This window comes from Symsagittifera roscoffensis, chromosome 7 (genome assembly GCF_963678635.1).
Source record: "Symsagittifera roscoffensis chromosome 7, txSymRosc1.1, whole genome shotgun sequence".
NCBI classification, from domain to species: domain Eukaryota; kingdom Metazoa; phylum Xenacoelomorpha; order Acoela; family Convolutidae; genus Symsagittifera; species Symsagittifera roscoffensis.
Window position 1 is genome coordinate 1,845,715 of NC_087068.1, and position 27,026 is coordinate 1,872,740.

Sequence of the window (27,026 nt, forward strand, 5' to 3'; positions counted from 1 at the left end):
CGGTAAAGCTGCGGAGGTTTCAAAATTAGATGACAAGTTTAGCGTGGCACAAGTGAATGCATTTATTAGGCTATTAGCGCGTTTGGTTTAAGAAAAAGGTAGCGGCTTTGGTTTGCGAAAAAAAATCTGAACCAGAATTACGTAATCGGAAAGAATGCGCAGCATAAAAACACATCGACGCGTTCAGAAACTGTAATTTGATCTGAACGTTTATGAAAACCATAAGCGTACCAAAAGCTGCAAAAAATGAAAATTGGAAGACCTTTCAGACATGAGTGAGAACAGCGATTCATCGGGAAAAACAGGGCAGGACGCCAAGGAATTACCCACTAAAAATGTCCATGGCACAAAGTAAATTGATCTCATTGATCTGGTTGGACTGGCCGTAGAGTTTGATGGAGAATTCAGCTGTTTTCTAAAAAATTTTGAGGTCTTTAACAACCGTGGCCGTTTTTTTGACATTTTGTTCGTTTTTTTTTCTGCTTTTAACAGGACTTTGTTTATTGGAGGATGGAATGATTCTCACGCCCCAACTATTTGCACCAACTTTGATAGGTTTATTTCAAGGGCATGCATATAAGGTTAAAATGCAAGATTCAACCAGTAGTTACTTTTGGTGGCCGGACATGATCCGGCAATTTCAGATTATTGCTACAAACTGTGAAGAACGCATCAAAACGAAAAAACAATGCGTTTTTGCCGAGTACAGACGTAACCAATTTAGAACCACCGGAAGAGTAAATCAAGAAATATATTTGGATTCTCTTGGGCCGTTACCGTACCCTGGGGTTCATCTAAATATCTCCTAAATTCTGTTGATTGATTTCCAAAGTAGCCAATTGTTCAAAATAGAACTCGCATAACAGCAGCGGCAATAAAGGAATTTTTAAAAAACAATATAACCCTACACGCAATATCAAATGTAATTACAGAAGAAAACTAAAGTAATTAGAAAATTAAACACTCTTTAGGGTTGGGTGGGTAACCTACGACGCATCTGTCAAAAATTGTCATGGCAGAATGTATTGTTTTCATTACATAAGAACAACCAAATGTTTCGCTTGAGGGTTATGCAGGGCTACTCGATGCCGGACGACGAATCGAAAATGGGCATAATCGATAGCTTTAAGCTTCTCTTAGCTCCAGAGACTATGGCCCAAGGCACTGCTGCGAGTACTAACGTTGAACCGACTCGGCAGAGAGCGCCAGTGTTAAACTCTAAGAAACTAGTCACCAAATTGTTCTAAGAAATTAGAATAGACTAAAATTGGAACCTCATTTTGAAGTGCTTAAAGAGAAAGTGTTTCGAGAAACTGATCATATAGATAAGTTGTTATCGCAAAAAGTTGTACATAAACCTGGCCTCTCAGAAACTTTAGGATCTAAATCACGATTATCTGCAGTTGCTGAAACCGCAAGTCCTAGACAAGGAATAGTGGGCGGCAAGAAATGTGATAGCTCCAATGCGGATACCAGAAAGAAAACGGTGTTAATGACTACGGTTTAATTGCCACAAACAGAGGACCCTTAAAATTTCACATTGACAAATCGTCGGTTAGGATGGACTCAAAGCCACGAGAGCCTTCTTGTTGTCAGGTTGATTGCAGAAAAACCCATAATAGCACAAAAATCTAGTGATGCTGCCATCTGCGGATGAAGCCGAAGAAGATGATGCTGATCAAACAACCTGTCGTTGTTCTAATGAGATGGACATCCAAGAAGTCGAGGATAGAGTACTTAAAGTATATAATGTGTCGGCAGGTGCTGAACGAGCTGAGGAAATCAAGGAAGGGGTACTGAACATAACACTGAACGCAGGCGAGAATAGTCAGCAAGGAGTATCGTCGGAGAAAAAACGCCCAAGCCTTAACAATTCCGTCATAAAACGCGAACTTTACTGGGTAGACAGCCACTGTAATTTTTGAGGGAAACGTTATTCACCAGTGTTATCTCAATGGGGACAGGCCAGTCAACGTTGTCACCCGAGGAGACAACTCAGACGATGACGAGAACATGTTGCAGAAAGCGGCATCGATTTCGTCAATACGAACGGCTAGTAGACCGAGAGGGAGAATCATCATGGGAGATAAACCGATGAGTAAGAAAGTGACAATTAGCCTAGTGAAAAAAATACTGAGCCAGTAAAAATTTAGTGCGGAGGACATTTATTTCGACAGGTTTTTTGTGCAGCTTTTTTAGCAATATTTATATACAATACGGCATACAAAGCCTTGATGTAGACGTGTTGGGAGGTTTTGTGGGCATTCTTGACAAATTGGTTGATATAGCGCAGGTAGAAACTCAGACAACGCGGGAAACAATTGATAAGGCGAGAAGAGATCTGTTGGACAGGATCGGAGTGATGTCGGTAGTATCTGTTCCAGTGACTCGTCGGATTCAAGTCAACACTTTGGACATCTAGGTTGCTATTTCTCATGCTTTCAACCAAAGTAGGCCTTCGACTGGAAAAGAACAAAGTGGATGGCCAGTAAAATCAGCAGAGGTGGAACAACAAGACAGACCCACGTGCAGTAGCGGACGAGGGATCGACGCTTTTGACCTTAATGATAGGAGGAACATCCGAGATGGCAAGCAGCAACCGAGACTCTAGCGGCCCATTCGCGACAGTCGATCTTAATCTCGTGGATGATAGCACATGGCGGAAGACGGACAGAAACAAACTTTAGAAGAATTGGAAGATCCTGGTGGGCGGGTCACGGCGGAAGGAGGATAATAGAAGTGAAAAATATCTTCGGATTCTGGCCGCACTTGAAACGTTTTATAATTGGAACGCAACGAGACTTTCAATACGTACCAGATAAAATCAAGGAAACTGAGGGAAGCAGGAAATTATAATAATTCCGCGCAACATTAAGCGGACTCGTGGCGAAATGCAACCTTAGAACACTGGAGAGACGAACCCTAGTAGCCGTATTATTTCTCGTGAATAATACATTTAAAAACACGTCAAGTGAACTCTGCAGGTCGGAAGGGATGACAATTACGCGATGCCTTACAACTTTATTGCTAGATAATCTGATTATAAACAGATGATAAACGGATTTTAAACAGCGTCAGCGGATCCTTTGCAAATCTGTGCAAACTATCGAAATCATTCATCTGGGCTACAAACTCTTATAACCGTAACCAAGAGAGGATCATTGGGCCAAGAGTCAAGTTGCGGCGGCCAAAACTCGAATAGGTTGTTCCACAATTGTTGTCCTTGTGGGTTGACAATAGACCAAATTAACCACTTCCCAGCAAAAAACACAAGGTTCAACTTCTATAAAATTACGGGTCTTTAAAAACGAACGTACCGGGGAAAAAGGGAACTATCGGATACGCGTAAGCCTCAGTCATGGTGACACGGAGGGAACACATGAGTTAAACGAAAAAGAAAAAAACATCATCGGAATATGAAAGTTCGGTCGGATAGGTAACGTGCTGGAGGAGTAGAAACCATAGATGAGGTTCAAACGTTTCGAACCAGTGCTTCAATAAGTCTATACGTTCAATGAATAAGAGAACAAACTAAAAGAAGGTGGCTCGAAACTACGACTAAGTTAAACGGGATAAACGATACGGTGACTCAAACTAAGAGCAAATCCATCACACTCTCGACTTATCAGAAGCCACGCTTTTGCATATTGAGGATGAATAATTTGAAAAGCGACCAAAAATTCCCAAAAAGTCCAAAAAGTCTATGAGGGAAACCCTGACTTTGCTAGCACCAGTTTGATCAAATTGGAGGAAACTGATTTTAAGATCGAAGGAGTTAGCTGTAAAAGTATTATGGTTTGTTTATTTAACCTCTGATCTTAACTTACCATCGACCTTTAAGTTGTTAATTTATATACCTGCCAAAAGCGCAACGGCTTTTGGTAGACTCTGAATTGGACACTATCTTTTATGATACGTAACAAATCAATCGCAACCAATTCAATCTTTTAAACCTCTCTTAACTTAGATAGAATCCCCGTCTTTTATTTAGTCTTAAATAAAAGCCTACAATTTTAGTAGGAATCTTAATCATCCACAGTCTTAATCTATTCTTAGTTTAAGTCACTCTTTACAACACGAGTGGTATCCTAATTTTTTAACATGGCGCAGTCGAATGAATCAAACCTACGCGGACTAGAGTTTTTTTGGAACAACTCATCATACGAAAATCAACATGACTGGGAAAGGTGGGCGGAAAAATTCCAACTGACAATTATTGCGAAAGACTCCGTAGACATCGAAGATGTAATTAACCCACCGATAAGAGATGAACTAATCTACCCTATGGCAGAACCACTGGACCCATCCGAGGATCAGACCCGTCGGGCCGAAAAAGAGGAACGTCATAGAGTAGCAGTACAAAATTACAACGAAGAATTAAAAAGGAGAAGGGCGGAAGATAACGCAAAATTCAACGGACTTCAAATAGGAGATATTGACAAGAAGCTCAAATCACAGCTATACCTAGCACTCGGGAAAGAAGGACAGAAATGCTTTTCTCATAAAAATCCTGGAAAAAAAATTCTGGATATTAATTTCGCAGAATTTTGGGAACTATTAAAAACGACTTTCACGATCACTACAAACCTAACATACGAAAGATTTAAATTTTTTGGCCGAAGACAGAAAGAACATGAGTCCTTAGAAAAATTCCATGAAATTCTTTCAGAACTAGCAAAAAATTGTAAACTGGGGGAACTCGAGTCAGAACTAGTAAGAGACATTTTCATAACCAACATGAGAAATGTCGAGATCCAAAAGAAACTATGCATTGAATACTTGACCCCAGAAAACGTACTATCTTACATATTAGTTCACGAAAAAGGTACTAAAATTCATCAACAGTATCTAAAATTTCCAACTTACAACCCAGGACCAAGATCACAATACGTGAAGAACGAACCAACATTAAACATAGTCGAAAATAACAAGTGCCGTAATTGCGGTCAGCAATTCAAAAAAGGACACCTATCCACATGCCCGGCTAGAGATAGAAACTGCAATACGTGCGGACGGAAAGGACATTTTGCTAAACACTGTAGGAGTTCAGCAAAAACTCAAACTAACATCGTCGATCAGAATCGGGTACCCCAAGAAAACGAAAATATCCGGGCCAACCCGCAGGAAAATCCCGAATTTGAGGTTAACCTAGACGACTTCTTAGTTCTATCCATCGACACAGATAAACAAATAAATGCCGTAGAAGACAAAATAGAGCGCGGAGTGAGAACAGTATTCAATCACGAAGGATTAGAATTGAAAAAGACACTAAAAGTAGCTCTGGGAAAATTCAACCCCTACTATACCGAGATCCAAATTGACTCTGCAAGCCCAGTTTCCTTCATGAAAAAAGACCTACTACACGAACTGAAGATACGAGACAGATTTGTAAAGCTAGAACCTGTGGACGAGATAACAAAGAAAGCATACCAGGGTTTCGGGAGTACGATCAATATTATTGGAAAAGTTCGAGTGAAAATCCAATCGAAAGGATGGGAGGCTAATGATCAAAAACTTTTTATCACAGAAGGGGCTGAAAGAAATCTATTAGGAAATGACATCCTACCAAATTTGGGTATTGTAGTATTTCAAAAACAACCTCCACCCAACGGGTCAAAGTCACGGGAAAACCAGAAAGTACCACCCATCGGGACAAATGTCAATCAAATAAAATTCGCATCCGACATCCAACAGGATCAAAACCAAGAGACACCATCCCAACGTGAGTTTAAATTATACATATCAAAGCACTTTCCAGACCTTATAAAAAGAACTGGTAGATCAAAAAACTACGTAGTTAATACTTATTTTAACGAGCCGATAAAACCGATACAGATGAAAGGGAAACGTATCCCAATCCATCTTCTCCCCAAAGTCAAACTATGCATCGATCAATTATTAAGTGACGGACACATTGAAAAACTATCTAGATGCTCTGAAGATTGTTTTATTTCCCCTATCGTGATTACAGCAAAAAGGGATGGATCAATAAAACTAGCGTTGAACTCAAAACTACTAAACAAACAAATATTTCGCAATAGATATCAAATGCCGAATCTATTCGAACTAATTGACAACGTTGCAGTCACTATTAGCGGCCACGATCAAAGAAACATCTGGTTTTCGTCGATAGATCTAAAATACGCCTACAGCCAAATTCCGCTTTCGAAAAAGGCAAGTAATCAGTGTAATTTTAACATTGTGGGGGGAGAAGTAACGGGTTCATACCGTTTTAAAACCGGATTCTATGGACTAGGCGATATGCCCAATGAATTTCAACGTATAATGGACCGTTTGACGGAAAAACTACCAAATACTCATTGTTATCTTGACGACATCCTAATCGCCACCGTAGGTAGCGAGGAAGAACATAAAAAGCTAGTCATTAATGTGTTAAAAACGCTAGATGACGAGGGACTAGCCATAAAATGGGAAAAATGCACGTTTTTAACTCATAATATAGAATGGTTGGGATTTAGAATCGACGCAAAAGGGACGACACCATTAATACATAAATCTGACGCAATCAGAAACCTAAAAGAACCAAACTGTATTAAAGACATCAGATCCTTAATGGGATCGATTAACCAATTTAATAAGTTCATACCAAACCTAGCGTCCTTATCAACACCCTTCAGAGAACTTATGCAAAAGAATAAACCATTTAAGTGGTCCACAGTACATACGGAAGCGTTTGAAAAAATCAAGAACGAAATTTGTAATACGGTGACGAACCACCATTTCGATGTAAAACTGAACACTCGGGTGAAATGCGATGCCTCACATTTAGGATTGGGCGCGTCAATCGAACAAGACCATTGGGGAAATTGGAAGACCGTAGCGTTCGCTAGCAGATTTTTGAATATCGCCGAATTAAAATACAGCACTAACGAACTCGAATTACTGGGATTAGTCTGGGCACTAGATCATTTCAAAAATTATCTACTGGGTAAACAATTCTCAATTTTAACAGATCACAAAGCCTTAATAGGAGCACTGAAAGACGATAAATACACTAAAACGGCCCAATCACGCCTCACCCGTTGGGCGGATAAACTATTACCGTTCGACTTTACCGTAGAACATTTACCCGGTAAAGATATGGGATTTGTCGATTATATATCCCGACACCCATCGGGTGAACCCGTACCAGTTTCTCTGGATGACGAGAAGTTTGTTATCGCTTCAGTAAACCAGATTAGTACACTCTTAGGCTTTGATCACCTTATGCCAAAAAATTCGCGGGCGCAAATAAGAAATAAATTCTCTCAACATTTCTTAGCACATGACGTCACTTCTTGCAATGCTATTGGCCAGTCAACAGATCATATGACCAGTCAAGAAATAGAACGTGAGAAACGAATTGCTAATGCCGCTGAAACTTTCCAAGCGATATCTAACCATTCCAACATTTCAGTGTGTCAAAATTCTCACTCGCGTACAGAACTGTGTGACTCATCTTGCAAAACTAACGACTTTTTTACGAATTTTAAAATCCTGAAAGAAATGGCAGAACAAATTGAATTTAACCAACAAAAAGAACTTACTACTAAAGAAAACACGGACGTTTTAACACCAAATACTAGTAACCCGTCGGACAAACCCGAGAATAGATCACCTAGCAAAAAGAAAACAGTTAACTTATTCCCTTTCTCTTGGCCGGAAATATTTGACTCTAAATTTATGTCCCTCTTATCGAAACAAGATCTAATTCTGAAAAAGATAATCAAGGCAATCGAGGAAGACCGAAAACAGGATATCCTACAACTGGGAAACTATTATAAGTCATATTTGAATAACTTACATGTCAGTGGAGGATGCCTCTATTTGGACAACCGTTTAGTAATCCCAGCATGCCTAAGATCGACTATGCTGAACAGACTACACGAAGCCCACCCCGGCCAGTTCGCAATGAAAAGCCTGGCAACGCAATACATCTGGTGGCCGAAAATTTACCGTGAAATCCAAGTCCACGGCGAAAATTGTATAGAGTGCGTGAAAGCAGGTAAAAATTTGAAACCTGTTATAAAACACAATACCCTAGGGGAACTCCCAATGGTCGAAGAACCAAACCAAGAAATGGAATTAGATTTCGCTGGTCCGTTACCTTTAGTATGGGGAACAAAAAATACATATTGGTGTGTGTAGACAGATTTTCAAAATTCCCATCAGCTCAAATAACATCCAGTACATCGGCAAAATCTATTATTAACTTCCTTAGTAAATACATTGCTTTACACGGGATACCTAGAACAATTAGAACAGATCAAGGATCTGGTTTCATCTCCAAGGAAGTTAGAGAATTCTGCCACGATCACAACATAAAGGTGATATTTAGCCCAGTGGGTGATCATAGAGCTACGGGATTAGTGGAACGCCTAATCAGGACCATTAAGGAACGACTCCTGGTTATGGCACAAGAACGTCCAAAACCTTCACTAGAATCTGCACTCCTGAAAATAATAAAATGCTTAAGAACAGTAACTCAACAGTCGCTTAACTGCTCTCCTTTCGAAGCACATTTCGGTAGATCCCCAAACACTATCTGGCATAATTTGGTCAAATCACCCTCTTCGAATAACCTTGATTGGAATAAAACTTTGTTATGTATAGATAAAGGCAAAAAACTAATGAGCCGAGAGCGAAGACATGACTGGGATGCCCCTGACGACATAGAAGATGGAGATGTCGATGAAAATTCATCATCCTCGGAGGATATCTCAAATGCCGTGAGATATGTACCAACAAGTGCTGGATCCCCAGTAAAAGTCCTCTCCCGGTCAGAAAAAAGAGATGCCTTGGGCATAAAGGACTCAATTCTGAACAACCCGTCGGGTAAGACCATTGTTTATCGAAAAATCCAAGATAGAATGAAAAATGAACCATACTATAGAGTACTTAAGGACGAAATCGTAAGGGAATCAGATCACACTGTGACTCTAAAAAATGGTAAAATAATACGTAAATCTGATTTAGCCATTAAAAGACAGTGCACCCAGAAGAAGCCAAGTCCGAGAAAACGAGACCAATAAGTTAGATTTTATGCGACTAAAGGATTGAGGAAAACTGCAAAACCTCCAAGAAATATCGGATTTAAAAGCTCAAAAACTACCCAAAAGAAACGAAATCCTCAGTGGAAATTTGAAGAGCTTGACATAGCGAGACGAAACGCGGCCATGAACAGTTCTAGGGAAACTCTTCTTAGAGAAGAAGAAGAACAGAGAAAGAGACTGAGAACACCGATTGGCCTCGAGAGCGACCAAGAACCAAGCCCGTCGGGCAAACCCGAACTTCTTAAAAGTTACCTAAATGAACCCGGAGTGACGATCGAACCACATGAAGAGATGTCAGACGATAATGCTAGTGACTTAATTACACTAAGAGACCTCAAGGAGAAAACACTTGAAACTACGAAACGAGACGAACACCTAATGTCCGACCGAACAGATCCTAAGCTATAAACATCAGACCACGCCGACCAGAAGGTCGAGTTAGATGAGATTCCTTTGATCGACTTGGATTCCGGTGACAATGAAAGAGACTTTCAAGCGACCCCACAGTTGATTCTCTTGGACACTAGGGAGGAGGGCGATGAAGCGATCCAAGAAATGCCGGTACTTCCAGAGAATCCCAGAGGAGAGTTCCCTAAACCTACTGGAGAACAAACCACCATGGCGGAGACGGGACCCAAACAAACACATTCTGACCGTACTACGAAGACACAGAAATTGTCCGGTACTGCTAAAAGGAAAGCGTCATCTCCAATGAAATCACCACCCTCGAAAAAACTGTCAGAAATTTTTACACGTCAGAACACCAGACCTATGCGAACTAGGCAGCCTCCCAAGATGCTAGGCGAGAGAGTATTTACCAGTGTAGTCGACCTAACTGAGGAAGATCGTGATGCCCTAGAATTCGGTTCACCTAGTTTAGTCTCAGTATGTTCAACGTTGGAAGCAACTACGGTAGAAAGGGAAAGCCATCATGTCGACCTAGTAGACCTGACAACATTAACACCACCTTCATCTTCACGGCCTACTATAGTTCACTTGCGAGAAGAAAACGATGCGTACCCAAGTGACCCAAAGCCCTTAAAAACAGACGATCAAAAGAGTCCTGACAAGAAGGTCAAATTTAGCCCTGATGTCTGCTCCACGCGATTTAACCCATCGGGCCTATCTTACGAAAGTTCAACTTCCACATTTGTCCCCATCGTACCTGACCCAGACTGGCTGAACACCTCCTCTATCATTTCGGCGATAGAACTCCTTGGACGGCCAATGACGCTGGAGGAGTTAAGGAGATGGACAATAAATAAAGCAGCAAATCGGGAATCTAATTAGACGTAGGAACTCCAAAACAGATGTTATCAAAAACATTCTTGATCTACCAAAACTCCATTGTAAAACTTTTAGCACCTGTATGTCCTGTTTATTGTTGAATGCTACTAACATTCCATGACCCTAGAGTCATACAAACCTCCAGTGCTGTTATTTTAAGCCATAGTGATGATTGGTAACATTTATACCCTTGCTTTTGCCATAGAATTCAGCCCGAATCTCGTTATAGTTCTGTTAACCCATGGGGCGCTACCACCGGATAACCATTAGATTTATCCATTTTGGTTCTACCCAGTTATTTCGCTTATTCTAAGGATAACTCCCTGCATACCTTATGACTCTATTCACCCTGGTGCTATTTCAGTTTCTTGCTTGCCTATAGTCACCAGTCTACAGTTATTTCTTCCGACGAATACATATTATTCGATCTAAGGTGCTTTGTTTTGGAATTTTGTTTTTGTTTGTTGAACATGCCGTCCGGCCCGTCGGGCCCGATCACCGGTCTTCCCCGTACTGTACACCCACCCTTTCGACCTGATAACCGTGTAATTGTACTTAGTATATAATACGCCTCTTGGGCCCTTTATCAAATCTGTGTGCTTACGAATCTAGATCCACTCTCGGGGGTCCTAGACAATGCGCCTACTGATTCATTCATCTTAGTGCTTAATCATTTTTGTTTTGTTCCCTTCTGGTGAGGCGAAAGGGATAGATTATAGATAAAATTTCGCGGGGAATGTAAAAGTATTATGGTTTGTTTATTTAACCTCTGATCTTAACTTACCATCGACCTTTAAGTTGTTAATTTATATACCTGCCAAAAGCGCAACGGCTTTTGGTAGACTCTGAATTGGACACTATCTTTTATGATACGTAACAAATCAATCGCAACCAATTCAATCTTTTAAACCTCTCTTAACTTAGATAGAATCCCCGTCTTTTATTTAGTCTTAAATAAAAGCCTACAATTTTAGTAGGAATCTTAATCATCCACAGTCTTAATCTATTCTTAGTTTAAGTCACTCTTTACAACACGAGTGGTATCCTAATTTTTTAACATTAGCGTTGGATCGAAAAACGCTTATTTAAAAAATGTTGTGTCGTACATTAAGCGATTGCGGTTAAAGATGACGTTGAAGTCCGCTGACAAGCCCGACCAAGTACATGACCTCCGTAATTCCAAGCAAGTGCAGTATCATTAAAAAGTCAAGGAGTTAAGCACTCTTCAACTCTTCGTCGTGCTTAAAGTATTGTTTTGTGAAAGTTTCGTACAAAGAATTGAGTTGATTGAACAGTGCTGTTTTCTTTTGTCCGGACGAAAAGCCTAAAACTTCAAATTTAAAAAAGCGTTTGTTTCAAAATGAGTTGACATTAGGCGAAAAATTTAAAAGACAAAACTAGCCTAAATTTTCAGCAGATTTCACCAGTGGATTTAGGGGCGGCTGGAGGCGGGGAGTTTCAGACGCCTCCTCCCCTCAGGATTTCGACCGCCTGCCTACCCTAAGGGTCACCCCTTTGTACTATTTTGAAATATACCTTTATGGCTGAGTGAAACCGCCCCTTCCTTAATTGTGGCAGGTAAGAAAAACTTGAGGGAGTGTCATTGAGACATGACATTTAGTAAATGACATGACATACAGTTGCAATTTTCCTACATAATTTGCAAAATTTCTGCAAAAATAATCGAATTTAGTTCTAAAAAAATGGATTATATTCGATTAAAATGGTTTTCAATGGATTTTTTTTTCCAAAAATAATCGATCATACTGGCAATATAATCGATTTCGTGGTCTGAATTTGACATCTTTAATGAATTATAATGGATAATTTTTGTCTCAGGAATCCATTAGAATCGGTTAGAATCCTTGCGCACTTAGTGCGGGGTGTAATTGCCAAGAAAATGCGCAAAATGGTTTAAAATTTTTATATAAAATTTTGTATAGTAAAATGATATTAGCTACAAACAAAAATAAATTTAATTTATAGTTTTTTGGAGCTTTTGATATTCTTAAATTTTGCTGGGCTACGTGATATTACGCGTTTTAAATTTTCAATTTTGCGCTTCTCATCCGGATCATTAAAATCAGCACCACATTACGCATTCAATTATTTAAATTGAGGAGTGCTTGAATTTCTTGAGGGTGAAGCAACTTTACCCAGCCCAGAAAAGTAACCAAAAAAATTGCATGTAGTTCTTAAAAAGGGGCACAACAGCGGTTCGTCGTGAAGAGCTGTACAGCTCTTGTGTTGGTCCTTTCCCCCGTGGATAAATGGTCTTAATTAATTAATCTGTAATGGGCATTTTGCGCTTTTCTCTCACACCCCCCCCCCCCCCCCCAAGAAAAAAAATCGACACTGACTCAATGTACAAATAACTTAGCGAATATTCGACTGCAGTAACTTCACGAACTTAAATACTTGATTCTTTTTTAGAGCGTTTTTAGTCTGTCTATTTATGTTTCAGGCCTGCAGAACCAGAACCGGATGCAAATTGTAGTTTCTTGCTTGCTACCCAACTTCTCAAATCACCCAACTCAAACGGAAGAGCCTCCCAATTCAACCTATCCGTCTCAAAATCTGCACACACCTTTCAATTATTACGTGCATCCAATAACCCAAAATCAACCAAACCTAAAAAACAAGGTTACTCAGCGCTTGGCAATTTCCTGAAATCTTTTAGATCGGTTGACAATTTAGCCAGTAAAAACGACAACAAAATTGTATCAATTAGACAAGAATTAAGCAAAACTCGTCAAAATGAGGTTGTCAAAATGTCTGAAGATCGGCAAATAGAGGAGGGGTCACTGTCCATTATTAAAGACACATCAATTGCGGTTCTGCGGAAAAGGTCAGAGCCACAAGCGTTACGTTTCCGATCTCCCTCAACTAGCAGCGACAGTTCAAATAAATCTGCAACCAGCTCATTTGAGATTCGCGAGAACTTTTACACATCCCCAGTTAATGATAACAAAATTAGCACCAAAATAGAGCCAAAGACTCTAATAGTTATCGAGAGCTATGAAAAAAAATACGGCGATGAAATCAGCGTGGAAAAAGACGAAGTTTTGCAAGTTTGCAAAGAGCCAACCAACGGATGGATTTTGGCAAGGAGGCAAAAAACTGGAAAAACCGGCTGGGTTCCTCCTGGAATCACCAAAGAATCTGATGAAAATGAAATATCCTAATTTGTGGCCTGAAGATTTGCACTGAAAGTTTCGTAAATTTTTTACTAACTTGATTTCACTACATATCAATTGAAAATTCCGACTTAGATTAATAAGTTTTTATGAAAACTGATTTCTGCCTTTTTTGATTGTCTTAGTATAGTGCATTCTAATGCCACCGGTAATAATAAAGGAAATAAACAAAACTTTTAGTCGAATTCAACGGGGTTTTAAATAAAACTTAACTGAGACTCAAAGTCCGATGGACATTAATCAAAGATTGACTGAAGAAAAAAACCACACGAAACATAAAATAAGAGAATTGCAGCATTCACGCAACTAGGAAAGCATCGATTGATAACTGCTGAGACTGTTTTTCAATCTGAGAAGGGTGCGATTCCCACGGAGAATCATCATAGATAAAAATGTTGTCATCTCCAAAAATACCAGCTTTGAAGGGTTTTTTATTCACACCTTCAGATTTAGATCTACAGAGTTTTCCGAAGTGACCCGCATCTTTACAAACGTAACAGGTTATGTCTTTTCAAGGAACTAATTCTTAGTTTGGTAGAATAAAATTACAGAGAATTCCAAGAATTTATTTCATCTTCCTTTTCAGTCTTTTCTGCAGCTCAGGTTTCCTGGATTACTAACGTTTGCTACATATGGCTGACGTAATGTTCCCTCTTTTAATATATCTGTGGTTGGCACTATTTGGCCTTGGCCGTGTACATAGATATCATACATCAATATTATTGAAATCGCAGTGCCACACTTTTATCGAGCTTACGTTTCAGTTTTTTTCAATTTTTTCCTTAAAATAGAAAAGGGTTCAAAGAAGGGTATAAAAAAGTTTACATTGAATAACTTGTTACCAAAAGTACAAACCATTAACCAAGGAAGTGAACCTTTTTTTTTGTTTTCCGCCTAAGAAGACACCACTTGAAATCTGGACGGGCTGGCTCAGTGGTTTTCTCCTATATGATTCAGATGTGTTTTTGCATTACGAGGCCAAACTGTGTAATTTTTAAATTGTAATCGGAATCCGCAACAAGGACGCCCCACACATGAGTTTCATGGATAAAAATTGAGTCTAAATCAGAGAAAAATGTTGTCTAAATCATCGCCAATATAATCTATTATTATTGCAATTTAGACCATGAAATTGATTATATTGTCATTAGGTTCGATTATTTAAAAAATAATCAATCAAGGAAAATCCTTGATAATGGATTATAAGCCATTTAAAGTCCATCATAATTAATTATTAAGGATTATAACCACTAAATTTTTTTGACACATTTATTTGCAAAATTTTCAGTAATTTCTGCTATGCTCACGGCCACACTTTTATTGAGCTTATTACGTTCAGGTTTCTTACATTTTTTTTTCCTAAAACAGAAAAGGGTTGAAAGTAGGGTATAAAGTAATTTACGTTTTTGACACAATTATTTGCAAAATTTTTCAGTAATTTCTGCTATACTCAGTGCCACACTTTTATTGAGCTTATTACGTTCAGGTTTCTTACATTTTTTTCCTAAAACAAAAAAGGGTTAAAAGTAGGGTACAAAGTAATTTACGTTAAATAACTTGTTAACAATAGTACGAGCCAATAACAAAGGAAGTGAACCTTTTTTTAAATCACCGCCCAAGGAGACACCACCTGAAATCTGGACGGGCTGACTCAATGGTTTTCTCCTATATGATTCAGATTTGTTTTTGCATTACGAGGCCAAACTGTGTAATTTTTAAAATGTAATCGGAATCCGCAACAAAGACGCCCCACACATGAGTTTCATGGATAAAAATTGAGTCTAAATCAGAGAAAAATGCTGTCTAAATCATCGCCAATATAATCCATTATTATTGCAATTTAGACCATGAAATTGATTATATTGTCATTAGGTTCGATTATTTAAAAAATAATCAATCAAGGAAAATTCTTGATAATGGATTATAAGCCATTTAAAGTCCATCATAATTAATTATTAAGGATTATAACCACTAAATTTTTTTGACACATTTATTTGCAAAATTTTCAGTAATTTCTGCTATACTCACGGCCACACTTTTATTGAGCTTATTACGTTCAGGTTTCTTACATTTTTTTCCTAAAACAAAAAAGGGTTGAAAGTAGGGTATAAAGTAATTTACGTTTTTGACACATTTTTTTGCAAAATTTTTCAGTAATTTCTGCTATACTCAGTGCCACACTTTTTTGAGCTTATTACGTTCAGGTTTCTTAAATTTTTTTCCTAAAACAAAAAAGGGTTAAAAGTAGGGTACAAAGTAATTTACGTTAAATAACTTGTTAACAATAGTACGAGCCAATAACCAAGGAAGTGAACCTTTTTTTAAATCACTGCCCAATGAGACACCACCTGAAATCTGGACGGTCTGACTCAATGGTTTTCTCCTATATGATTCAGATTTGTTTTTGCATTACGAGGCCAAACTGTGTAATTTTTAAATTGTAATCGGAATCCGCAACAAGGACGCCCCACACATGAGTTTCATGGATAAAAATTGAGTCTCAATCAGAGAAAAATGCTGTCTAAATCATCGCCAATATAATCCATTATTATTGCAATTTAGACCATGAAATTGATTATATTGTCATTATGATCGATTATTTAAAAAATAATCAATCAAGGAAAATCCTTGATAATGGATTATAAGCCATTTAAAGTCCATCATAATTAATTATTAAGGATTATAACCACTAAATTTTTTTGACACATTTTTTTGCAAAATTTTCAGTAATTTCTGCTATACTCACGGCCACACTTTTATTGAGCTTATTACGTTCAGGTTTCTTACATTTTTTTCCTAAAACAAAAAAGGGTTGAAAGTAGGGTATAAAGTAATTTACGTTTTTGACACATTTATTTGCAAAATTTTTCAGTAATTTCTGCTATACTCAGTGCCACACTTTTATTGAGCTTATTACGTTCAGGTTTCTTACATTTTTTTCCTAAAACAAAAAAGGGTTAAAAGTAGGGTACAAAGTAATTTACGTTAAATAACTTGTTAACAATAGTACGAGCCAATAACCAAGGAAGTGAACCTTTTTTTAAATCACCGCCCAAGGAGACACCACCTGAAATCTGGACGGGCTGACTCAATGGTCTTCTCCTATATGATTCAGATTTGTTTTTGCATTACGAGGCCAAACTGTGTAATTTTTAAATTGTAATCGGAATCCGCAACAAGGACGCCCCACACATGAGTTTCATGGATAAAAATTGAGTCTAAATCAGAGAAAAATGCTGTCTAAATCATCGCCAATATAATCCATTATTATTGCAATTTAGACCATGAAATTGATTATATTGTCATTAGGTTCGATTATTTAAAAAATAATCAATCAAGGAAAATCCTTGATAATGGATTATAAGCCATTTAAAGTCCATCATAATTAATTATTAAGGATTATAACCTCTAAATTTTTTTTGACACATTTATTTGCAAAATTTTCAGTAATTTCTGCTATGCTCACGGCCTACTCGAACTCTAAACCTAATGAATTTTATAATGCCTGTTTACTTCCCCTACCACTTATTTTTTCCAAACACAATTACCCTTTCCCAGTTCATTTTCTCCCCATGTTTACTCGCCCCCCTCCCAGTTTATCCCAAATCCCCCCAGCTTACCCCAAATCCCCCCAGTTTACCGCCTCCCCGTTTACACCACACCCTCCCCGTTTACCGGGGGTGGTGTAAACGGGGAAGCAAAAAACGTGGTGGGGGTCTAAACGGGGTAGGGGTTGGGATGTCAATGAGTAGGCTTACGCGTGGAAGGGAGGAGTGTGGGTGTAAATGTGGGGGAGTATATACTGGAAAGACAACTGAGGATGACAAAGGGAGAAAAAAGACCCACAAAAACGAAAAGTAATCTTAAGCCAAATAAAATTTTGCTTAATCTGTAACGTTTCAAGCCAAAAACCAACTGCTAAATTTTGCATTTACTTCACTGTGTTTAAAATTTTCTGAAAAAAATACAAAAAATGGATTATAATCTATTGTGATTGATTATAATTGACTAAAATGGTTTTTATTGATTTGACATAAGTTATTTTTTCATCCATTTTTAATCAATTATATTCGATTACTTTTAAATTTTACGGAGACCGGCAAGAAAAATACGATATAATCGATTACTATCTATGAAATTTCAGTACGGGTCTCTTTTTGTTCTTTGGTTTTCTTTGATTGTTCTGACAAAAAAGGAAAGAACAAAAAAGTCTAGCTTAAAGTCTTGCTCAAAGTCTTGTTTCTGGATTCCAAAATCTTGTTTATCTTGCTTAAAGTCTTCTTTCTGCATTTCAGAGACATGCACACACCAAATAATGCGCCTATCCAGTGCTCAGGTTGGCTTCGTCATGTATAAAATTATTTAAAAATCTCTTTAATTTGAAATCATTTGGAAACAATTTATGATTTTATGTTGATTTTGATTAATCTTAATTAACTTATAGCTTCCGAATGAATATGTTGCATAGAAAAGGTTCCGTTAGAGATCCTTGCTTCCCTTGAAGATTAAGACTATCTCTAAACCATTCGACCATCTTGCAAAGTGCGTCTCTGCCCCTCAAATTTGTTTGTAGAACTTTTCGTCTCCCTGTATGCGACTACGAAGTTTGTAGCGTTCGTCGAAAATATGTTTGATGCTTTGGTGCAGGTTTTGCTTAATATATTCCAGATTTTTCTAATCTCAAGTATTTCAAAACTGGCTTTCAATACTGAGTTTGTAGCGTTCCAAAAAAATATGTTTGATGTTTTGGTGCAGGTTTTGTTTAATATACTCCAGATTTTTCTAATATCAAGGATTTCAAAAGCCCGGCAAGGATTTCGATACATGTGGACTTTTGAAATATTGATTTTTTTGATCCTAGTGTTGTCTGAGAAGATGAACAGTTGATCTCCCTCGCAGCTTCTCGAGCCTTTGAATCGTTTTTTTACTCAGAGTTTTTTTATCCGTGAGCTCTTATTGTTTAATTGCATCAAAATTTTGCTTTTTTCTTACCATCTTGCTCTTGCATCTGTTTGCCTGCTCGAACATTGAAAATTGAGTTGCTGCAACTTCACCGGTTTCAACTTATCTCTGCCGAATTTATTTTTTGCGATGACCCAGGCTGAGGATTGCTGCAAGGTTTGTCCAAAACTCAAAAAATAAATATTATATGTTACCAATGAAACGAAAAGAAGAAAAAAAAATAGCGAAAGTGGAATTGAAGCAAAATTTTTTCACAAAATCAACCAAGTGATTAAGCCACTTGCCAAGTTCCAGGTCATTTTGATCGAGCAGATGCAGGTACTTGAGATTAAAGTACTTAATTAGCAACCAGAAACCCCTAACCGTTGAGCAACCTAACAAACTGGTGATGAAAAAGAATTAACGATACAGAGATATAATTTCATAAAACCAAAAAGTTTGCTGCAAGGTCGTAGAAAAAAGAAAGTTTTCAAAAACTATGAGCTCAATTTTGACTGTCGTTTAGCCAAAATGATTTTTTAATATATTTCTCTCCCTCCTCCGACCAATGTTAAGTACAAAGAGACGCATTTTGCATTATTTAAAACCTTTGGACCAATTGCAGAGCCATAACTCAACTTAGATTTTTGTGAGCTGGATTAAACAACATATTTAGTTTGCGCTAAAAAATTGTCAAGGTCATTCAATTTTTTTAATATAATTTGTCCAAATTAGTCAAATATTAAAACCTCTTGAGTTTCAAGAATCATATTTATGAGTAAAAAAATTACCTGAGCTCAGGGCCTTGATATTTTTTCGGATGGCTTGAAAAAATTCCTAATTGAAATGTCGAAGTTAGTCCGAATACAAAAACTACCCAAGTACTGTGTTCTCTAATTTTCTTCGAAAGTCGAAACAATTTTACAAATTAGGTGTAAGCTTCGACTGGCGTGGCAAAAAACTCTCATGAAGCGTCAGAAAGGGCGATTTCTATTTGAAGCGTGTTGAACAAACTTCAAAGTTTGCGAGTTGTCGCTTTCTTAATTTTTACTAGCTGTCTTTTTTTGCGGAGTGATTTTTTTTGCTAGTGGTCGGGACCCATTAAAAGTATGAAAACTGATAGTTTTGATTCTTATGGCTTTAGAGTTTTTCAAACTAAAAAAAAATGAATCATAGTAAAACAAATTGAATGAAATAGCGCATAACTAATTAACATTTTATCAAAGTTCATTCTTGCACCCGGTTAAAATAGTTGATAACTTTTGCGGACTGTCTCTGTAAATTTGATAATATTTGATTATAATTGATCAAAATTGGATTAAACTGCAACTGTTTTCAGTTAGATAAATCCATAATTATTCGATAATTGTTAAATCTAATCGATTCCAATCCATATGTCTATAATAAATTTACAAACATTTTCTTGAGTTTTATATAGTTTTAATCGTATGTTTTTATCTTATTCTTAGGTTTTTTTGCATCTAAATTGTTTGGTTTTTAGTTGTTTCATAGACGTTGATTAGCAAAAAAATTTCAAAAACCGTTTCAGCAAATCTGAACTCAACTCAACTATGTAACATTTCTTTTTTTTATTTTCTCCGATGAAATAAGTTGATGATGCATTTTTTTTTGTTTTCATCTACCACCAAAATATCAGACCATTTGATAACTTTTTGGCTTATGTACTTTCACTTACCGCGGGAGGTTTTCAGTTAATTTGAAGGAATCTGCAAAAAACTTTTGTTTCGTGGTATAATTTTGTGTTCAGTTGAATCAAATATGATAAAAGTTTTTACCTTTAAAAATATCAACAAAACTATATCATCAAAAATTTTTCAAAATCTTATATTTTGTTCTGTGCCGGGTAACAATTTGGCAAAATAAGATCTCTTAATCTCTCATAAAGGATATTTAAAAAAATTCTAAAACAAAAACAACTTTTTTACTGAGAACGAGTTTGTCGTGCTGTCATCTCTGTTTGCAGTTTGTGCCTTGCATCATTCGAGCCATGCATTTGAGACCAAATACACGTTTGGCCAGTATAGTCTATCAAGTAGTATAATAATCTAAATAATAGTATCTGATACAGGTGGATTTCAAAAGCATAATTGAACATTTTTCTGATGTGATTCAAACTAGAACGCGCTGGAATGAGTCTCTTATTAGATTGATCATGATTAAGATTGCTCAAATCAGGGCAAAGCCCTGATTGTTCCGACTGCCCATTATCTGGGATCGAAAAAGTTTTGGTAAATGAAATGTCTACAAAGCATGAGTTTTAGTTTGATAATATGTATGGAGTTAATAGAACCAATTAGCTTGCCTCAATTCAGGCAAAAACAATTTTGTGGGGCTGGATTTTTTGCCACGACAAAACTCAGCATTAAAGTTTAAAAAGAGCCGTTTAGATAGACTTTTTTTACAGCGACCGTTGAGTCATTTAGTATAGTGGTGAGCGCGACCCTACTGAGAACACAAATACTTAGGGATCAATACTTCCAGAGTAGAATTTTTTTAATTTTTTTGGAAAGTCGGAAACAAAAGAAGCGGAAACAACAATTTTTTTTGACCAAAATAAGCAGTCACCTTGAATTTTTCTCTAGTTTTACTGTGTATTGCGTGGCGTCAAAGCAATGCGATGAATGATCTTTCACTGCAATAATTTGAGTGATAAGTATCTTTGCTCTGACTTCAAGTTTTTAGATAAGGTTAGAACATTCAAAAATCGTTCTCACTTTTTTGACAAAACGCCGATGATGTTTTTTTTTCAACCAAATAAGTTTGCCGCGGTTTTTGGCTGATCGATAATTTATAACTTAAAATTATTCAATTTTTTGATAGTCTCAAGTAAGGCTCAACCCAATCAAACACATAGCGACAGCACCCTTGTTTTCTAATTCTCCCACAGGGAATTTTATGGGAACAAAACGATTTTATTGGATTTTATCGCACTAAAAATTACCAAAGTAATCAATGTTCATGATCCATTTAACCATGAGAATGGAATTTCAAAGGATTTTAAACGATTATTTTAAAAGTTCTTTTATATTTGATTTTCTTATTCATGATTTTAGGCCACAAAAATCCATAGATTTTGATTGTTTTTCTGCATTAGTTTGCTTAGAGCTATCTGAACGAGCAAAAACTTATAGGTTTTCAGCTTTGCAAATTTTTTTATTTTAAAAGAAAACCGCAGATTTCAAGGTGTTTGAAAACCGAAATTTATGCATAAACCGAACAACGAACTGAACATGAACAAAACTGCTCGCATCAGGGTAAAGCCCTGAAAGTTCTATTTAACCATTCTCGAATTCTGCGACGTGAACTGCGGTTAATTTCTTGTAAGACCAGTCCCTGCACCACCACCTCAATTTATGCTCTTTAAAAATCTACTATCAACAACACCCTCCCTCACGCTTTTTCGTGCACCCCCTCCCCATTATTATGATCCTCCAATTTTTAGCCTACATATCTTTCGCCCTAATACCCTGTGGAAGACGTAAAATTAGGGGAGGAAGGTTTAAACGTGTTGGAGGGTGGGGGTATGCATGGGAGGTGGGTTGGTTTGCTAAATGTTGATACCATTGGAGAAAAAAGAAGGTGGATAAGGGATAAGGACAACTAAATAGTTCTTGTTTAGTGTGTTATTTTTTGGAGCGAAGCTCTTATTTGCGACTCAAGGCCATTTTTTGCATCTAGAAGTTTCACGTGGTACCACTATTGCAGCCGAAACTGGTCAGGCTGTGGTAGGCCTGAAGCTGGAGGTCAGGTGTGAGCTCGTCCTTGTTTGCACATTATCATTGCCATGTCATGGGATTGAATGCACGACGGTCTGACGATTTCACAATGAACGCCGTACCACTATGCTAAGTGCCTCTAAAACCTGCTTAAACCTTTCGAAATTTAATCAAACTTTTTTTAGGTTGACCAAATTGATTTTCTGAGTTCTCAAAAATCGGTATAAAGACCCCAATTTGATCAAAGGCGTTTTTTGGACACTTTTTGAAAATTTAGAAAAAAAATTGCGTTTTTTCGGCGCGCGCTTCCCCATCAAAATTAGTATATATTGGCGCCGAAGGTACCTTCAGAAAAAAATATTAAGGTCTGTAAGTCAAAATTGGTGATCTGAAAAAATACAAAGGGAGACCCCTTGGGTCGGCAGGGGCTCGAATCCTTGAGGGTGGTGATGGGGGGGGGGGGGGGGGTTATTTGGCTGGTGGTAACAAGTAATCTATCATGTCAAATTATATAATCGGACGAAGCGAAAAAAAAATTCTCATGGATATTTGCAGGTAGGGGAAAAGGAAAGAAAATCAAAACTTTTAAAGACGAAAATAGAAATTAAAATGACTATTTTTTTGTGTTTTTCTACTTTTTTGGCAATTCTTAGGTAGGGGGAGAAACAAAATTTCAAAACTGGTTGGGAGCAACTTTTGAAAAAATAATAATTGATTATTTGAAGTTTAATAAAGACTTACTAGGAAAATATTGATAGACTTTTTTAAAATTTAATAGAGATTTACTAGGAAAATCAAACATAATCAATTATTACCCATAAAACTTCGAAATGGGGTGGAAAAATCTGTTTTATCTCAAAACAGGGTTGTGTTCCTCTCAATATGATTTTTGTTTTCCAACCATTTTTTGAAATTTTGTTAACCCCTTAGCTAAGAATTGCCAAAAAATTAGAAAAGTAGAAAACCCCAAAAACCTTAAAGAAACCCCAAAAAATGAATTAAAGCAACAATTTATGCAAAATTGGCACCTTGTACCGACTTTCATCCCTTTGCAATAGAGGAGGAGGGCTAGTTAAGCAGAATAAGATCCCCGTTTTGTTTTTGAAAAACATATAATTGATATAAAAACCTTTTAAAAGCAATTTACAAATCATTTTGCTCACAGTGTTCTCAACTAAACCATTGCTCCCACCATTTGACAGAAGTCGACTTAATCATTGATCCCACCATTTGACAGAGATCAACTTAACCCCTGCTCTCACCATATGACAGAGGTTAACTTAACCATTGCTCTCACCATTTGACAAAGGTCAACTTAACCATTGCTCCCACCATTTGACAGAGATCAACTTAACCCCTGCTCTCACCATATGACAGAGTTTAATTTAACAATTGCTCTCACCATTTGACAGAGGTCAACTTAACCATTGCTCTCACCATTTGACAGTGGTCAACTTAACCATTGCTCTCACCATATGACAGAGGTCAACTTAACCATTGCTCTCATCATTTGACAGAGGTCAACTTAACCATTGCTCTCACCATTTTACAGAGGTCAACTTAACCATTGCTCCCACCATTTGACAGAGGTCAACTACACCATTGCTCTCACCATATGACGGAGGTCAACTTAACCATTGCTCCCACCATTTGACAGAGGTCAACTTAACCATTGCTCTCACCATTTGACAGAGGTCAACTTAACCATTGCTCTCACCATTTGACAGAGGTCAACTTAATCATTGCTCTCACCATTTGACAGAGGTCAACTTAACCATTGCTCCCACCGTTTGACAGAGATCAACTTAACCCCTGCTCTCACCATATGAGAGGGGTTAACCTAACCATTGCTCTCAGAGGTTATCTTAACCATTGCTCTCACCATTTGACAGAGGTCAACTCAACCATTGCTCTCAACATTTGACAGAGGTCAACTTAACCATTGCTCTCACCATTTGACAGAGGTCAACTTAACCATTGCTCTCACCATATGACAGAGGTAAACTTAACCATTGCTCTCATCATTTGACAGAGGTCAACTTAACCATTGCTCTCACCATTTGACAGAGGTCAACTTAACCATTGCTCTCACCATTTGACAGAGGTCAACTACGCCATTGCTCTCACCATATGACGGAGGTCAACTTAACCATTGCTCCCACCATTTGACAGAGGTCAACTTAACCATTGCTCTCACCATATGACAGAGGTCAACTTAACCATTGCTCTCACCATTTGACAGAGGTCAACTTAACCATTGCTCTCACCATTTGACAGAGGTCAACTTAATCCTTGCTCTCACCATTTGACAGAGGTCAACCTAACCATTGCTCTCACCATTTGACAGAAGTCAACTTAACCATTGCTCTCACCATTTGACAGAGGTCAACCTAACCATTGCTCTCACCATTTGACAGAGGTCAACTTAACCCCTGCTCTCACCATATGACAGAAGTCGACTTAACCCCTGCTCTCACCATTTGACAGAGGTCAACTCAACCATTGCTCTCAACATTTGACAGAGGTCAACTTAACCATTGCTCTCACCATTTGACAGAGGTCAACTTAACCATTGCTCTCACCATATGACAGAGGTCAACTTAACCATTGCTCTCATCATTTGACAGAGGTCAACTTAACCATTGCTCTCACCATTTGACAGAGGTCAACTTAACCATTGCTCTCACCATTTGACAGAGGTCAACTACGCCATTGCTCTCACCATATGACGGAGGTCAACTTAACCATTGCTCCCACCATTTGACAGAGGTCAACTTAACCATTGCTCTCACCATATGACAGAGGTCAACTTAACCATTGCTCTCACCATTTGACAGAGGTCAACTTAACCATTGCTCTCACCATTTGACAGAGGTCAACTTAATCCTTGCTCTCACCATTTGACAGAGGTCAACCTAACCATTGCTCTCACCATTTGACAGAAGTCAACTTAACCATTGCTCTCACCATTTGACAGAGGTCAACCTAACCATTGCTCTCACCATTTGACAGAGGTCAACTTAACCCCTGCTCTCACCATATGACAGAAGTCGACTTAACCCCTGCTCTCACCATATGACAGAGGTTAACTTAACCATTGCTCTCACCATTTGACAGAGGTCAACTTAATCATTGCTCTCACCATTTGACAGAGGTCAACTTAACCATTGCTCTCACCATTTGAAAGCAATGATATGCATCGAGAGTGTTTTACTATAAAAACGTTTCCGTTGATGCACTTCCAGCCTATCATCAAGATTTGATCAAAAAAGAATCTTGAAACAGTTTCACTTTACTGATTTAATTGATAATTTTCCCTCAAAAACATGTTTATCCAGGGACTAGATGACTAGAGGGTTTTTGTTCTAATTAAACAGGAAATGTTTTTCATGTGTGCAAAAACTTTCAAAGATTTAAAATCAATTCAATAAATTTTCCACCTCAAAATACACAAAACTCAGTTTCAGACCATTTTGATCAATGTTTTTGTTTCCGCCTATACCCTCTTAATTTTGCCTGTGATTAAGAATAATAATCAGGATACATGCAAAAGTCCCAGCCGTAAAACTACAAGAAAAAAGTAAAAACAGACCTAGATATACTCGCATGATTAGGTACTACGGGTCTTTTAATTTATAGTGCCCAAAATACGTTTCATCGCTACTTTTAACGCATTGTTAAAGCTATGCTGCAGTATTATGTTCCAGTTCAATATATTAGAATCGAACATTTTCCTTTCTGTTCCAACATTTGATATTGTAAGTAAAAAGACTGATCGCGTCAGGTCGAGATCCTGAATGATCCGACTCCTCTTTGGTTTCGATGAAAAACTTGTGGTTAAATAATGATGAAATATGATGAAATATGATCGAGTAAATTATAAGAAAAAAACTGTTTTGTTTTTGTTTCTTGTTTTTATCCCACTCACGCTACGTGGGGGTACAAAGTGATATTGTTTTTCTCTGGTAACATACAATTAGAACTTACGTGTCCCAATTCAAAGGATAAAGATTATGTTTGGTTGATTGACTCATTATTCCGACAATTGAAAATGAGTATTCCGGTGATTTTTTTTCCACGCAAAACTTGGTAGCATAAATAATTAATAATTGGTATTGGTCGAGTGATATATCGTGTTAGAGATTTTCTAATCAGGATTCAAACTACTCCAAAAACATAAAAATTGTTACAGAGTCAAGAAAAATGAAAAAGAAATGTTTTTGAAAAAAAACTTCAGTTTTTTTTGTTGGGTGTGTTACCCGTCTTTGTTTTTTCTCTCATCATACCACACTAAAAAGAACAATTTTAAAATGAAAAAAAAATATATAGGTATATTTTTATGAATGTAGTCTGTCTATCCTTGTTGTTCTGATCATTGAAAAATGGGGAGTAACTTTGTATTTCGGTGTGTTTTAGTTATTTTTTTGTTCCTTTTTGTTTTCCACGCAAAATTAGGTCCCACAGATAATCATTGAACTGAGTTGAGTTATATAACAATTGAACCCCTTTCAGTCGTGATTCGATTCACATTTAAGAAATCCCAAAAAATTTATTGTGTTGAGAAGAACCGGTTTGACGTTTTTTATTTTTCGTCTGTTTTCGAGCCAGTAAAGCGATCGAGTAACCTTAGTTTTCTAAAAAAAATCACCAAATTGGGCTAAAAAATGATAATTTTACTAGAGGAGCATATGGTTTTCGATGCCTCTAATAACCTTTCTCTGGCAAACTCAAATCTTTCGAAAATATAATTGAAAATATACACAATAATTGAAAAAAAAGTAATTTTTTTTAAACAATTGCAGTCGTTCATG

At 37.4% G+C, this 27,026-nt stretch overlaps 1 protein-coding gene across 1 annotated transcript in view; it reads left to right on the forward strand.

Moving 5' to 3' along the window:
• Window positions 1-13,598, forward strand: part of LOC134851087 (uncharacterized) — a 35,942-nt gene extending 22,344 nt beyond the window's left edge. The window contains exon 5 of the mRNA XM_063867011.1: window positions 12,805-13,598. Coding sequence (XP_063723081.1) covers window positions 12,805-13,525 — 721 coding nt within the window. The 3' untranslated portion in view covers window positions 13,526-13,598. The remainder of the gene's footprint in view (window positions 1-12,804) is intronic.
• Window positions 13,599-27,026: the final 13,428 nt, after the last annotated feature.